The 15,295-nt window shown below is 41.1% G+C and overlaps 2 protein-coding genes across 2 annotated transcripts; both read right to left on the bottom strand.

Annotated features, from left to right (window-relative positions):
• Positions 1 to 448: 448 nt before the first annotated feature.
• Positions 449 to 12,716, bottom strand: LOC127353473 (microtubule-associated protein 1S-like). Its single transcript, XM_051382750.1, has 10 exons — positions 12,441 to 12,716; positions 10,841 to 10,936; positions 9,613 to 9,695; positions 8,512 to 8,649; positions 7,816 to 8,317; positions 7,471 to 7,557; positions 4,643 to 7,152; positions 4,075 to 4,216; positions 3,749 to 3,966; positions 449 to 2,965 (listed from the first exon to the last, which is right to left on the bottom strand). The coding sequence occupies exons 1-10, from the start codon at positions 12,601 to 12,603 to the stop codon at positions 2,810 to 2,812; spliced, it is 4,095 nt and encodes a 1,364-aa protein (XP_051238710.1). The 5' UTR covers positions 12,604 to 12,716; the 3' UTR covers positions 449 to 2,809.
• Positions 12,717 to 13,189: 473 nt separating this feature from the next.
• On the bottom strand, positions 13,190 to 14,218 carry LOC127353936 (cocaine- and amphetamine-regulated transcript protein-like). Its single transcript, XM_051383554.1, has 3 exons — positions 13,988 to 14,218; positions 13,691 to 13,771; positions 13,190 to 13,428 (listed from the first exon to the last, which is right to left on the bottom strand). Exons 1-3 carry the CDS (start codon positions 14,120 to 14,122, stop codon positions 13,321 to 13,323), a joined length of 324 nt encoding a protein of 107 aa, XP_051239514.1. The 5' UTR covers positions 14,123 to 14,218; the 3' UTR covers positions 13,190 to 13,320.
• Positions 14,219 to 15,295: the final 1,077 nt, after the last annotated feature.

The following is a 15,295-nucleotide window of genomic DNA, read 5'->3' as shown; positions in this document are numbered from 1 at the left end:
TGTATATGTGTTATTGGAATATTCTTACTGATGCACTGATGTGAGCAGCATTTTAAGCAAGTTCAGTTTAACAACTTCTATGGTTGAGTAGTCTGATCTATAACTTGCATATTGCATAAACTATGATTGTTATCAACTTAAAAGACACCAGACATTTTACTGACACAGAATACTGTGAACCCTGAATACGCCTAGTGCCAGAATGGGACTGAAATGAAAAGTGATAGTATAATAATAAGTATAATACTGCAGTAGGATAGTTTATAACTCTAAATGTGTAAAAGCTTATATTTGTTGTGATATTTTAGTAAACTGCTGATGTTTAACTTTTTCACTGTGTCCTTTTGGTAAATTTAAGAAAAGGAGACTATTTTGTTGGAATGAAACTCTTCGTTCACAAGGCAACATTGCTGAAGAATTTGCACTTCCACAAACTCTCAAAAGACACTTTTAAATGGTTATGCACATTCTTTATTCATACATTACTCCCGGCCCCACAACCCACACAACCCTTTGTTACTGTATCACAGACAATTACAAAGTGAAAGGTTCTCAGTGTTCATCATTCATCAGGTTTTTCATCCCATCCTGTCCTGCTCTCCCACAGTGCTTTGCTCTCTTTCTTCATGAATATCATGAATGAAATAACATACAGTACATACAGTATTTTTATACATGCAGGACACATACACATAGTTACAATTCACTTAGCTACTGTGGGGTTCAAATAATTGTTACCCATGATTACAGATCTAGTTCAACAATCCATTCCCAATAACTCATTTAATCTGGCAGCCTTTTGCAGAAAAAAGACAAAGGTGTGTTAAAATTTTGGGGAGATTGTAATGAATTTGGTTTGGACAACAAATGGGACACATAAAGTGAGAAAGTGATAAAAGAAGGATAATTTAACAAATAAAATAAATAAAAATAAAACAAATCTGCGGGACAGTAAAAAATCAGTGATAAAAGTTTAACAGGGCATTCATAGAATTACAAAATATATTTCAGATAATTAAGAGATATTGAATCAAAAGGATATTTTTTTCTGTATTTGGAGGCAGCATTTAGATGGAGGGGGAAGTGATTGGTGTCTCTGTGATTTCATGCTTTGGTTGTCACGTTCACACTTGCAACTGCAACAAAGATTATCAGTTGTGATTTATTTTCATGATATTTATTCTTGGACATCCAGACTGGGATAAAATGAAACAAAAATCATAAAAATGGACAGACAGGTCTGGAGAGATTACAATGTAATCCATTACATAACTAATTCATCTGCTTTATTACAAAGTGCTTTATTTTACAGATCTGTAATGTCCTCATCATTTATTGGGAAGTCCAGGAAAAATCTAAATAATTTGGCACTAATTAAAAGGAAATATTAATTGACTTATTATTGGAAAATGTACTCTTTATATGTGTCAAATTACATGCTGTTAGGCCATTGAATGGATTGTGGACCTATGAAATAAAGCAACACAGTTTACTGTAGTTAATTTAGTTACAGCAATTCAGTAGCTTCAGTTTCATGAATTAATTCCAAATATAAATAGAATCAGATTAACAATTTCCTCGTATTTACAAAGTACAACTTGGAAAGCCGTCATTACCACCAACAGTGACTACACCATGGTTTTATGCTGCGCAAAATATTTGTCTACAATAAGCTTATGATCATATATCCATCATGTCCACATTAAAATGACTTTTAATTATTTATTTATTGATTATGAATAAGATAAGAAGTGAACATCTATCTCTACAAAAGCATTTGGAGTCTGATTCCTGATAGGTATTATTTTAAGCACTTGTAATGGATTATAAATTAATTACTATACTTAATAAAATGATTGCTGTAATGCTGTTAAATCTAATCTGGTACCCTAATCCCTGCTGACAGATTTGTCTTTGCACACTCTGATTCGGTAATCTCTGATTCAGCGGGCGATTATCACTCACTAACATCAGATACGTCTCATCTGGTCAGAATATTTCTGAGATCTCGAGGTCAACAGTGAAAGCCACAGTGGCACAACGCTTTTTTAAAGCAGTTACAACACACACACAGCTCACCTCATATCTGCTTACAGTGCTCACAACAAACACTTGACCACACACTGCAATTTCATTGAAAGGTACAATGTAAGACTCTTTTTACAATATAGAGATCTTCTGTGGTAATCAGACAAATATAATTATAGTAAATAAGAGAAATACAATGGACCAATGCTTTCATAATTCTCACCATTTGGGAGTATCTGGAGTAGTTTGATTTGCTGAGTTTAATTCCTTTAACTAAATAAATGTTGCAAATGTTGTATTAAAAGCAGCAAAATGGGCCCTTAGCACAGACTGCCATCACTAGCCTGCACATGGTGCTTTAAACCCCATGTATGCTAATTATATTGACTAATCTACAACATTGGCTTTCATGTGGATGCACATGTTTGCAGCCCGACATGCTTCTCCTGCAGCTAGTGTGATCTCCTCTCCTGTTTTGCACAAGGTCATGGGTCAAAAAAATGCATGCAATAATCCCCACAAGAATATGTGTTCTTCTTGGATAAAGGAGACATCAGGGCTTTTTGGTGCAAAACTAGCCCACAAAGAAGTGATTAGCCTGAAAGGGGATGGTGTGAACGTCCCATGTCATTATCAACTCAGTTGTGTTTGTGTAGAAAGGGGCCATATAATTCCTTTATTTCCCCATAAACTCTGTTTCTACCTAATTTCTTTCACTCCTTCAGCCCAGACTTACACACCCTTCACCTCATATTCACCATACATCATCCCAAAGTCTGCTTTAAAACTCTATCTTGCAGGCAGGGAAGGTCTCATCCTGCATGGCGACAGTGCTGTTGGATCCCAGCACGGTGATGCCCAGATCCTTCTGTCTTTCCAAGGTCTGCTGGTACCACTCCTGCATCGGCACAGACTCAAAGGTGGGGATCACTGTCACCTGAAGATCCAGAAAAAAAGTATAGGCCAATAAAAAGGAAGAAAATAACCTGCAGAGTTTCTTACATTTGCCCCCCCAACACTTTCAGTAGTTTGTCAGTATCTGTGGCTGCAGTTTCCAAGTCGTTAACTTTGGATTTCATTGAAACTTGTTTTCATATTCGTATCTGCAGAGATTCATGAATGGGTTGGAGTTTGGGGGTCCAGTTACAGCAAATGGTTTTTAATATGAATTTGCTATTTTGCCACTGCCAAAAAATAACTTTACTTTACTAATTAGGAGAAGTTTTACAGCATTTCCACTGCATACTGCCCCATTAGTAAATAATGTTGGTGGTTGTGGTGTCATTCATTTGTGGCAAAGACACTGGAAGCACACAGGTTGATCACATTCATATGAACCTGTCTTTGATCATTAACCTGATAAAAAACATCAGAACAGGCACTGACTTCGGTTTAATTAGCTGAAATCAGTTTCTGCATATGTTCTTTATCAATGTATGATCATCTTTGCTCTCTCAGAGGGGGCTCTATAGGAACTTTGATGCAACAATAAACTCAATTTACAGGATGTAGATATTTCTTAATATCCTTTCATGGGTTCATTTCTGATTTATTCTTTATTAGTAGTGACACTTGCATTTACCAGCACCCCATGATCTGTGCTACAAAGCTTATACCAAGTCTGATTCTTTTCTAATTGGTTGAAAGGTGTCCATTGCTATATAAGAAACCCACCAAATACATGTTTCAATTGAGCATGAATGTGTGTGTGTGTTTCTACCTGCATAGTGTCAGGCCAGGATATCTTGCTATCCAGTAGTGCATCCAGCGTATGCCTCAACAGCTCTTCTCTCTCTGGACTTTCTCCGCTCACAATGTAACAGGAGGAGCGAACGCATCTGAAGAAATCCACGTCGACTGTTTGGGAGGAGGCTCCAGAGGGAATATAGGCCAGGTCCACATACACACTGACTTCCTCAACAGAGGTAGACTTGGTGCCTGCGACAGGAGAGAGGAGAAACTGCTGATAGCCAAGACACAAATTCAATAACAATCAGGGGACGCACTTTGGTCCGCAAAGTACTTTATATTATTTACATTTTATACCTGGATTGGGTGAGGATTTTGCTGGTGCTGAACGGTTGCTGAAGGAAGGCGTACGAGGAGAAGAGACATTCCCTTTTGAGACTCCACTTTGGCTCCCTGTCCTGCTTTTCCCTGAGCCTGATCTTTGGGAGACCTCAGTAAGCTGGTAACAAAAAGGTTCACTGTTATATTTCACTCCAACCATAGTAATAATCAACAATTTTATCCTCAAAATCAGAATAACTTCAAATTCATTATATTATCAAAATGTCTACTTTGAGCATCTAAGTGATTTCTATTAACGCTCAGAAAGTATCTCCTTACTTGAAGGCTATTTCTGGAAAGGGGAAAAGGAGTTTTAATGCATAAAATACCTATTCTGTTGACAAAATAATACCAGAATGCTTTAACTTTATATCTCAATGAAATGTTTGTGAAATCAACTGTGACCAGGACTAAATATTCAAAGTGAAATACAGTACAGAAGCCACAGTAAAAACATATATTGACCAAAAGATTTAGCCTAAATACACACATGCACCAAATTATACAGACATCCTTTTCTTCTATGCTAATAAGACAAACTCACCGCTGGCGTTTTCTTCCCTCGCATTCCAGTAGCTTTTGCTCTCTTCCCATGAGCATCAGAGTCAGACTGGGGAACAGGCATAGAGGCATCAGGATGTGGGGGCAGTGGCGGACTATCCCTGAGAGGGGCTGGAAGAGGGTCCTGGGGCAGAACCTGACTGGTGCGGAGGCCATGGGGGGAATTAGACGGCTCACTACAAGACTCATCCTCATCCGAGTCCAGAGCTCCATCTGCTGTGGTGGACGGACAGTCCTCTGTGCAGACCGGGGCATTTGACTCACTGGGCGATGTGTCCTTGGGGTTGTTGTTGTTGTTGCCATGATGATGTGGAGCAAAGGCTCCTCTGGAGGACTCGCTCCCACCTGAGCTGGTGTCAGTTGGTTTGAAATGCTTGAACTCGCAGGGGGAAACCAGGCATAGATCCACATCGTGAGCTGATGCCTCAAAATGAAGTGTGTTAGGAGCTGGAGGTCGCCCCATCTCTGAACCCTGCCCTAAAGATCTTGGAGGCTTCTTCATTGGTAAGGACATCCCCACAAAATGGCCTCCATTGGAGTGGGAGTTATAAGCACTGTCATCCCCCTCTCTTTGGCTCAAAGTAGTTGGTCCCTGCTCTAAGGACATAGACAGTGATTCATCTACTTCTGTGGACTGAGGTGAACTCACCTCTGCCGGCATGGAGTGTGTAGTGGTGGTGGTGGTAGTGAAAGACGGAGAGGGGTCTGAAGATCCATCTTTAAATGAACCCAAAGAAAGGAAACTTAGGTGCTTCTCTCTGGTGTTTGCGTGGCTCTCTGTAGTGGTTTTGGGCTGCTCCTCACTTTGCTTGGATGATTCATTTGTCTGGTTGACATCAGCTGACTCTAAGTTACCCATCTGGGCCTGTAACCTGCTGAGAGTGGCCCTGTTGCACCACACATCATCTGGGGACAGACAGTAAGGAGTGTGGCCTGCACTGTTGGGCCGTGAATCAGGGGAGGCAGGCTCAACTGTCTCTTCATCAGGGCTGACTGGGACCTGGTTCTCTGGAGAGGATCGCGAGGGAGGGCTATTTCTCAAAGCCCCGTCAAGGAGAGTGTATTCAGTTGGGGTTATGTCGAGCTGGACTGTGTGCTCGTTCTTTGGCGCTTTGTTCAAGGGAGCTGGAAATCCTACAACCTTTGCTGGTTTGGCAAGATTTCCAGGCTGGTCTACAGGCGCTTTCTGCCGGTCTACATCAGCTTTCTCTCCAGCCCAAGCCTTATTTTGTGCTCCATTATCACCACTCTCTCCTCCCATTATCTCCACGCCACCTGCTGCTTCTTCCCCGAGTGTATCAGCAGTTTCATTACTTGTCTCAAGGCCTCCGAGGTTCTTTTCATTTCCTGACTCAGTGCTTTTCTGCTTTCTTTTATCTGCTGTTTCCAGCTGCACCTTAGTTTCCTCCCGGAGCCTGAGAAAATCAGCTGTCATGTCCTCAGGGGTAGACATTTTGGAGCCACAAGGGTTCTCTTCAGTCTCTTTCTGTTTTTGATTCTGCTGCTCTGTAGCAAGCCCGTCTGGCTCTGAGATTACTAACACAGTCCCAGCGTTGGGTTTTGTTGGATGGTTATTTGTCAATTCAGTGTTTACATGTACCTTCTTGCCATTGTTTGCCTCCTTTCCTGATGGTTTTCTGGTTTTCTTTGCACCTGTTTTAGAGTCATTTTTTGCTTCCTTTTTTAGCTTTGTTTTATTTTCATTCTTTGGTTTGAGAGCGAGAACATCCTTTTTCCCCTGATCGTTCCTCATAACACTGTTCTCCTCTTTATTGCCAGGATTCTCCTTTTTTACATCCTTCCCTCCTCCTTTCTTTGAAGTATTCTTCTCCGACAATGCTGCTTTTTGCTTTACACCTGTCTCTTTGATTCTGGTTTTATCAGTATCTCTTGTAGCAACTCCATTTAATACTTTTCCCTTGTCCCGTACCAGTACCTCCTTTCCCTCTTCTTTAACCCCCCGATCTTTTCCATGTTTGATAGTTGACTCCTTCCCTTGTGACCTGCCACTGTCCTGGCTCTCTGTCCTCTTGGTCTTTCTGTCCTCCCCGAACTGCTCCAGATCCCCGGTGGTCACTGTGGGTTTCTGGAGAAAGGCCAGCCCCTTCAGCTTCTCTAGTCCCTGCAGTAGCTTTGCCTGTGGGGTAACACCAGGGAACAGCACCCTGACCACCTTCTCCTGGGGACACGCTGGGTGCCACACAAGCAGGGCAGACACTGAGGCCAAGGCGGTGAGAGGGAGAGTTTGGGATTTGGATGCTGACGACACTGCATCAGGCCAGTTTTGCATGAATGTCTGGTACTCTTGACTGTTTTTACCGGGGTTTAGGATGTATAAATCCAACTGTCCCACTCCCATCTTCTGGAACAGGGTGAGTGGTTCAATGGGGACCCCTTGCGGTCGAAACAATGGTTGTGGTCTGATGTCTAACTTCTTCAACAACTGTAAGGTTAGGGCCGCCTGGTGTGTGCTCTTCAGTACATTGTCCACACCTGACATGAGAAGAATGATAACTTTACTTGATAGCAAACATTCATATTAGAAATCCAACTGACCATTACACTTGACTAGGGAATAATACCCTGCTGGGTTTTTGACCACTTGACCAAAAACACAACGATTCCTATATTCAGCAGATTATACTCTAATTAAAAAATACCTATGAATATTATATTCCATTTCTGCCAATAGATCCTCCTAAATGTTACATACAGGAGCTTTAATATATGTGATTTGATTAAGGTCATATTCCCTTCTCAGTCATATCTTATTCAGTACTGTACTACACTAGGTGTTAATGCATCACTCACAAGGCTGTTCTTCCAGCTGTAACCTGCTGGGGGCGTTAAAGAACACAACTCCAAGCTCTGGGGAGATGAGCCTCTTAGACGAGTCATCTGTTCAGACAAAAGAATATAAAGACACAAAGAAACACTTGAACAAAAAGTAAATATGAACATAAAACAGGTAAAGAAAGAGAAATCTCCTAACAACATTTCCTCATTATATCTTCCTGCAGGAGAATCAGCAACATCACCACCCTTGTTTTTCTGGTTAGAGGGATGCCTCCTTTGTCCTTTCTATTTTTTTCTTAGGGTCTAAGGATAGAGAGTGATGAATACTGAACAGATTATTATATAAACCTGACTTCTTACCTTTGATATCAGAGCTCAGGTCCAACTCAGCCACCTTCCTCTCCAGGAAGGTGTTGACTCCAGGGAGGTTCTCTGTCCCAACGTGTGTCAACAAAACTGCATCAACTCGGTCAAGGTGGCGGACCAGCTTCCAGAAACAGGCCTGAGAGTCTGAACCGCCGTCCACCAGCACAGTGAACCCGTTAACGGCAAAAAAGGCACAATCACCACGGCCAGCAGGGAACACGTAGCAGCAGGGGCGGGACAGCTTGAGAAAACCCACGGTGGTGGGAGGAGGCAGGAGGTCAAAGGGAGATGGAGGGGAAATCGTGCCAGAGATGAGTGAGGTGAATTCCCCCAGAGCCTCCATGACAGGCAGCACCTCTGGGGGATTGATGTGCAGCGTGAAAGGACCCTGCAGAGGCTGGTTTCCCAAGAGAGTCTTCCTCCACTGGCCGATGTTGGGACAGCTGAGCGTCAGATTGAGTTTGGAGGGGGAGGCAGAGCTGTCTTGATCTCTGAGCTAAAGACAAAGCATTTTCTCAGATTTATTCCTTTATTATATATGATCTATATGATATAGATCAATCTGTAGTGAAAATAAGTGTTATTTGCAACCTAAACGTATAGATTATAGATTGCATTAACCTAATATGCAGCTAAAGTAACTTAAAATGTATTGGCAGAGAAATAAGTCATAGGGAGACTTTGTGGTACCTGCTCTGTTAGTATTTGTTTCAGTTGTTGTGGTGAGAACAGTCCTCTGTGAAACAGCAGGTCTCCACTTTCCTCCACACTCTGACCAGCCAAGATCAACAGCTTATGAGCCGATTCCCTGGACAGCAGAGCCAACACCTGTCCAGGCCAGAGAAATAAAAAGTGTTTTTTATTTTGCTGTGTCACTTTATGGCCCACAATGCAGAAATAAAAAAGACAGCATAAGAGAAAAAATAAGGGAAGAAGAAAAAATAATTTCAAGAACCTACATAAATCTAAACACTTTGCCCCAGAAATACATCATGTATGACTGCTCTGCTCTGGTCTTTACTCATTTGGGTCTCTCTGGTGCTCGTGCTCTTAATGATGCTGTTGAGTCCAAAATTTTATTTAACAAAATTGTCACCACAGATTGGCGTTGTTGGCAGGATCACTCATGTGACAGAACATCTGGCACTCTAACCTCAACCTCCCCACCAAAGACGGGTAGAGAGGTGAGGGTCTGACGCCTGACAACAGAGGCTCTTTGTTTGCTTTATTTAACAAAACTGCCACCAGAATATTTAATAACCTAACAGGCTTTTTGAGCCCGATTAGCATGATAGTAGGCCGAATTGACAATTAACAGCTTTTTACTTATATTTCAAGCCATCGTATGGTGGCAACCACTTCTTAAATTCTTAAATCACTGATTTCATTGCTTTATATAATTGTAAATTTAATATTTTAGGGGTTAGGACTGTTGGTCTGACAAAACAAGTCTTGTGAATATAAAATGTATTAAATCGGGTTAATCATGAGATTATTCACTAATGAAAAACAAATATTTGCTGCTGCTGCCCTCATTATAATCATGCAAAAATTAGTTTATTTGTATGTCTGTGATGATATGAAAATCATTAAGGACTATCAAATTACTGTATCAACTCAACTTACCTTTAAAAAAGATCATTTTAATAGAATTCTATAATTAAAAAACTGTGATAAAAATAAGTCCAAATCAGAATACTTGCAGCACTGCATCATTATAACACCTGGCTTGGTAAACTATCTTCCAAGAACTTGTTGCATCTCTGAAGGAACTAGGATTTATCCCCTCACCTCTGAACGGACCTGTTCCTGAGTTGGACTGATCAGCACCTGAGTATCCAACACTCTGGTACTGTGGCGCAGACACTTCAGCCCTGAAGAGGCAGAGAGAAAAACAAAGAATAGAAAGAGAAGGACAGACAGGCAGACAGCCAAGGGGAAGCTTACAAGAGATGGGGAAAGTCAGAGTTGAGGGAGTTCGGAAACAAGCCAACAGATCTGAGCAAATAGGAAGGAATCCAAAGAAGTCAATGAGAACGTGAACTGGGATAACCGAGCAAGTGATTGACTCCCTGTGTGAAAAAGAGGAAGGAGGAAGAGTGGAACAGCTGAGTCAGATGGACTGTCTGAGGTTGAGATGCCAAGTTAACTCAATCTGGAGGGATATCCAGTCTGATGGGGAACTGGATCAACATGAAGATGCAGAGGCGGACACAGCCAACTGGAAAATAATGACCCAAATAAGAACAAAAGTTTCTTTGTCTTTAGTTCAAGCTAGAAACAAAAAAAAGAAAAGATAAAAATGATAGCCACTTCTCACTGGCTATTGCACTGGCTTACATTTTTCACATTTTTATGATATGGGAAAAAGATTTATTCACTGTCTTGCTGACGCTTGGGTGAGATGATCAATACCTCTCTCGTGTAATGGTATTGATCCTCTCATCTAACTCTAGCTTATTCCCCAAAATACTGCACTATTTCTCCAAATCACCTCTCTGTCTCTTCACTTTACATGTCAAATCCCTCCATTTTACAAAACTCTGGCAACCAATATAACATGTAAATAAATAACGTAAGCTCTACTAAAACAGAATTCACTACAGGAGAATTTACCATGTATGGGAAGTCATTCTGGCTGCCATTTTGTCCTCCCTAGGAAGAGATCTGTCTGTTCTTGTCTGTGTTCATCACCTCACTTCGAAGCTCAGCTGTAACTGTCTGACTCTGATGTTTGTCTGCCTTTTCACCATTTCCCCCGATTGTCCTTGGCTCTGCATACTAAAACGCTGTACAAAAAGAGAGGTGGCACAGCTTGGTTGTACTTCTCTATTGTTTTCTGTCCAAAGGGCCCACCCATGTTTAACAATCACCCAACTGCTCCTGCACTTTCCTTCCTTCCTTCCTCGCTGACCCCTGAAACGGCCAAGCAGGCGGGTTTCCATGGGGACAGGGCTTTCTGCGCGATAAAGGGTCGAAGAGTTTGGGTAAGGAGTCACATTAAAACACTGTTACCTACCTGCACCCTTGAAAGACGCCGTGTGATGGGAGAGGAATTCTTGGAGATAAAGGTTCAGGTTACAGGATTTTAAGTCTATGTCCCATGACCGAATGCCTGGAGACACAAAAGACATTTGGTTACACAGGGCAACAATTATAACAACATAATACACAGAAATGTCTAAATAATTAGAAAACAAACAAAAATAAAGTGTAAAAGTTCTAATGTGCACATACTACTGATTTTACAAATAGTAATTTTTCCAGCACCCTTTCCATTTAGGCATTTATGCAGCACAAGTACACCTCCTTTTGCAAACACTTGTCATATAATATTACTTAAAACTTAATACAAAAAAAGAGAGGCTACATTTTTGATTACACTAAAACATTGAAGTACAGGGCATTGTTAATAGGTTAGATTTTTAACAACAAATCATGTGTTCCTTCTAAATAGGCCAATGTAATAACTGGTGTTTACGTGTACTTTAGACCAGCATTATATAGTCAAAACTAAGTCAGTAGTTCAAGATATGGTTCTTCTGACTTTATTCAAATTCAGGGCAGTTTACCAGATAATGTGAGATACTCTGAATCTATTTTTTTTTTAAGCAGTTGTAAGAGTTTGGGTGAATGTATTATGTATTTTAGTGCAATCTTTACTACTAAATTAACAACAATAAGATGCACAAAGTAGAATTATCACCTTTCTAACAGTGTCAACAAAAACTGGAAATGTATACGCTTCATAACAGTAGAATTTATGACAGCGCCGTTTTAGTGGAAGAGGCCAGTGACACAACATTTATGAAATTAAAAAACTCTATTTGGGGATTTTTTACTTCTTAGACTTCTTTAGATAAATAAATCATTTAAAAAAATTGCAACACTTGCAAAATGCATGCTGCAGCTGAAAACTGGGCCATTTTTTCTCAGCTCATGAAAAGCTGACATTTTGGAAGTACATTGTTTTTTACCAGACAGTGATGAAATATTAATAGGCCTAATGAAAATGATAAATATCTCCCTGTTTTATTGTCTCTCTGTATATATCCATATATTTCTGTTCCCTTATCTATTTAGCCTACAATCTATGCAGTTTTGACATAAACTGAATGCACTCAAATGTATCTTACAGCTGTACTCACACAGAAAAACACAGACTGTACCGGGGTTATTATATCCTGCCATGCACCATGCACCATGCACTACTACATACAGCCTCCACAGTCACTGCTTTACATAAACACACAGAGATAATGGCATGTCGTTTACAAGTGGCTATGTGTTGACTGAATATCAACATGCCCATATGCAAAAAAAAATTACGTAATAATCTACTGAGGCGAAAGAGAAACCACCCGTTCCAGACTGCTTTTAATTATTTTGTGGCCAGAGGGATGAGGTGATGCTGATGGTGGAGTACCGCCAGATGACGCATCCTCGGTCAGTAGGGTGGATAAAATTACATAAACACTGCAATGGGGTCAGTGTAGCATCCTTGGTGATGATTTAGGCGACGAAACTTGCAGGCGTCTGATTTTTTTATGCGAATACAGAGAAAAAGCAAAGCGACGCAGCCTACAGCGGCAGTAAGAGGCGGGTGGAAATAAACGTACCTCGTTCAATGTCCCCGCTGATGTGTCCCGTCTGTCTGGGGTGAGCGGTCCGTCCGATAACGATGAGCAGGGAGTATTTGTGGAGGCAGAAGTCGAGGTTTGCAGTCGCAGAGCGCCTCGGCTCCTCCCGGACCTCCCTCTCCGGCACCCGGCTGGACGCCATGTTGGAAACTTGCAGTTGGATGTGATGTCATTGAAAAAAAGCCTGACAGCGCCTTTTATTACCGAGAGATGACAGCTGGTGTGCTGGAATGCAGCCGCGCATTAGTGAGTGTGCAGGAAGAGGATGGATTATTGGTGACAGGCGGCGAAAGGGATCAATATATTTCTCTTTAATGTTGTCCCTTTAAGCGGTTTGGGGATTTTGATCAACAGCAAATTGCCAACAAGTGATGTTTGAGGAAGAATGCAACTGCTGATAGGCAACCAGTGAGGTGATTTCTTTCTTAGAAAAGTGCAACAGACACACAGACACTTGAATATAATTTTAGGCTACTTGATTTATTGACCTCCTTATCTTACAAATATGTTTAGAAACCGATGCTAGGATACAGCTTTACTGTCTTCCCCCATAACAGGAACAACAACAAACAAAAACCCAAAACAAAATGATAAGGAAAACCGAGATTTTATAACTAAAAACTACATTCAAAGTCTGTCACAAGATGCCACAATCCCACACAAATAACTTCCCTCCTGTGCCACGATCATGAACACTGATAAAGACAAATGACTACAGACCTTTAAACTCTGTTTTTCAGTCCAAGTTTATAAAAGAAAATCGTCCTTTATGAATCACATATTACATCGCGTTTTTTATTTTCTTCACAAAGAGAATGGAAACATATTGTGTCACTCAAAACTCCCCTGAGCTCTCCCTTCACAAACATTTGAGAACATAAAAGTTGCAGGCAGTCCCTCGGGGACAGCTGCACAGCGTGCCGATACGCGCGCCTTTACGCACGGCGCACGGTTCTCCTGCATCACACTGCAACGATAAAAACAACATGGATTCATGAAAATGCGGGTATAAGTTGTAGACTTACTTTCTTGATCAAAGTATCAGTATTTAAACATTTTTAAATGTATGTACGCTTTGATTTCAGAGTTCAAACGCTTATTATAAAGTTTATTTTATGTCACATGTCCAAAAATCCATCTATCTTAACTTATTTCTATAAATTCAGAAAATATTACAACAACAAATAATAAAGTCAACTATTCATTAAAATGGAATTTGGTGTACATACCGAAGGCAGCCAGCCAAGCTTTTTCTCTAAGGGCATCTCTTTGCTCCTCAGCTTCTCCAAAACCTCTTGCAACGCGTCAATCTGCAGAGAAAAAGTGTCTATAAATTCAATTTATAAAAATCGATTAAAAAAGTCAGTTTTGTGGGGGACTCGTTCGTCTACTTTAAGTCAACAACTCGAGTAACGTTTTATCCTTCTATATCTATGTGCTATAAATCTTTTTTTAAGAGGGTCACTTTAAAAAGTCAGAACAGAACAAAGCACCGACAGCTGACACAGTTATAAAGAATCTCTCACCAGGTCTTTCTCCTGCTGGCTCTTCAGGGGGAAATCCAACGAGCGAGTCTCCAGCGAGGAGTCCTCTGCACGAGCGAGGCACAGGTAGGCGCAGCAGCAGGTGGCCGCGAGGAGGAGAGCTCGAGCGCTGACCATGGTGCTGAAACACAAACAGGAGGAGTCCTTCTCTTCTGCGGGTGGAGATAAGTGGGAAGTCAGCGGAGGGGTTTGGAGGTCTCCTGCACAGAGAGGAGCCCCCTCTCTTTATAGGCGCTAAACGGCTGCTGTTGACATCAGCCAGCCTTTTGAAATATTCATGGCCGGTTTTGATATGGATGACACTGCTCAGCACCTTTGTATCTCCGGATGATCACAGAATTGGATCAAGGAGGGTTAAAGGTGGATTTACATTTCACAAAGCATATTTGATAAAGTAATCTGGGGGCTGAATGGGGATCAAACTCCTTTTCCTTCAATGGAGTCTATTTTTAAATCCTAATATGGCCTATTGTAGGCAAATTAAGCCTTTTCAGTTACACTTACTGTATATCTGACTCATTAATGAGTCATTTTGATGTGTCAGAATCAGGCTGCGAACTCGCCACATAAGGCCATCGCCGAACAAAACTGTGAATCTGAATCTGGAACTGTCAAATCCAAATGATGGTATATAAAACATAATTAACATACACCAAACAACCTCTTTTGGAGGGTAACTTTTGTAAAACTTTTTCCCTTCTGCTGCTAATCTATTCTGCCTATCTTCTCCTGTCACCTCTGTTCAATAAAGCTGAAATCAGACCTCAGGTTAACCCACATTGACACCAATCTATAATCAGGATCCAATTTCCTTTTGTGGGAATAACCTTAACCACCCCCTAAGTAATGTGTCTGCGTGTGTGTGTGTGTGTGTGTGTGTGTGTGTGTGTGTGTGTGTGTGTGTGTGTGTGTGTGTGCTGATAGGCTTATGTTTGCACACCAACCCTGTCAGAGACCCCATGTCACTGACAATTCAAGTTAGCCCTGAGAGGCCATTCCTCCACCATGTTGATCAAGATCTCCTCCACTGAGGAAGACACAGGGCCAGGACAGACTGCACAATGAAGGCAGGGGTCAATAAAGTCTATGACTCATTCAGGTTGAGAGTAAAAATGATGAAAAAAGTATTTTAAGTTTTGATTTTAGTGTGTTTATGTATACACAAAAACAAGGTATGTCAATGTATTCATACACAGACATATGAATATTCTGACGTGTGTGTTTGTGTCACTTTCAGCACAATAAATCAAACTGCCACGACAGATGCATTGTGATCTCATTACAGGACTA

This window comes from Dicentrarchus labrax, unplaced genomic scaffold (genome assembly GCF_905237075.1).
Source record: "Dicentrarchus labrax unplaced genomic scaffold, dlabrax2021, whole genome shotgun sequence".
In the NCBI taxonomy this organism is placed as follows: Eukaryota; Metazoa; Chordata; class Actinopteri; family Moronidae; genus Dicentrarchus; species Dicentrarchus labrax.
This window is presented reverse-complemented; position numbering and strand designations above follow the sequence as displayed.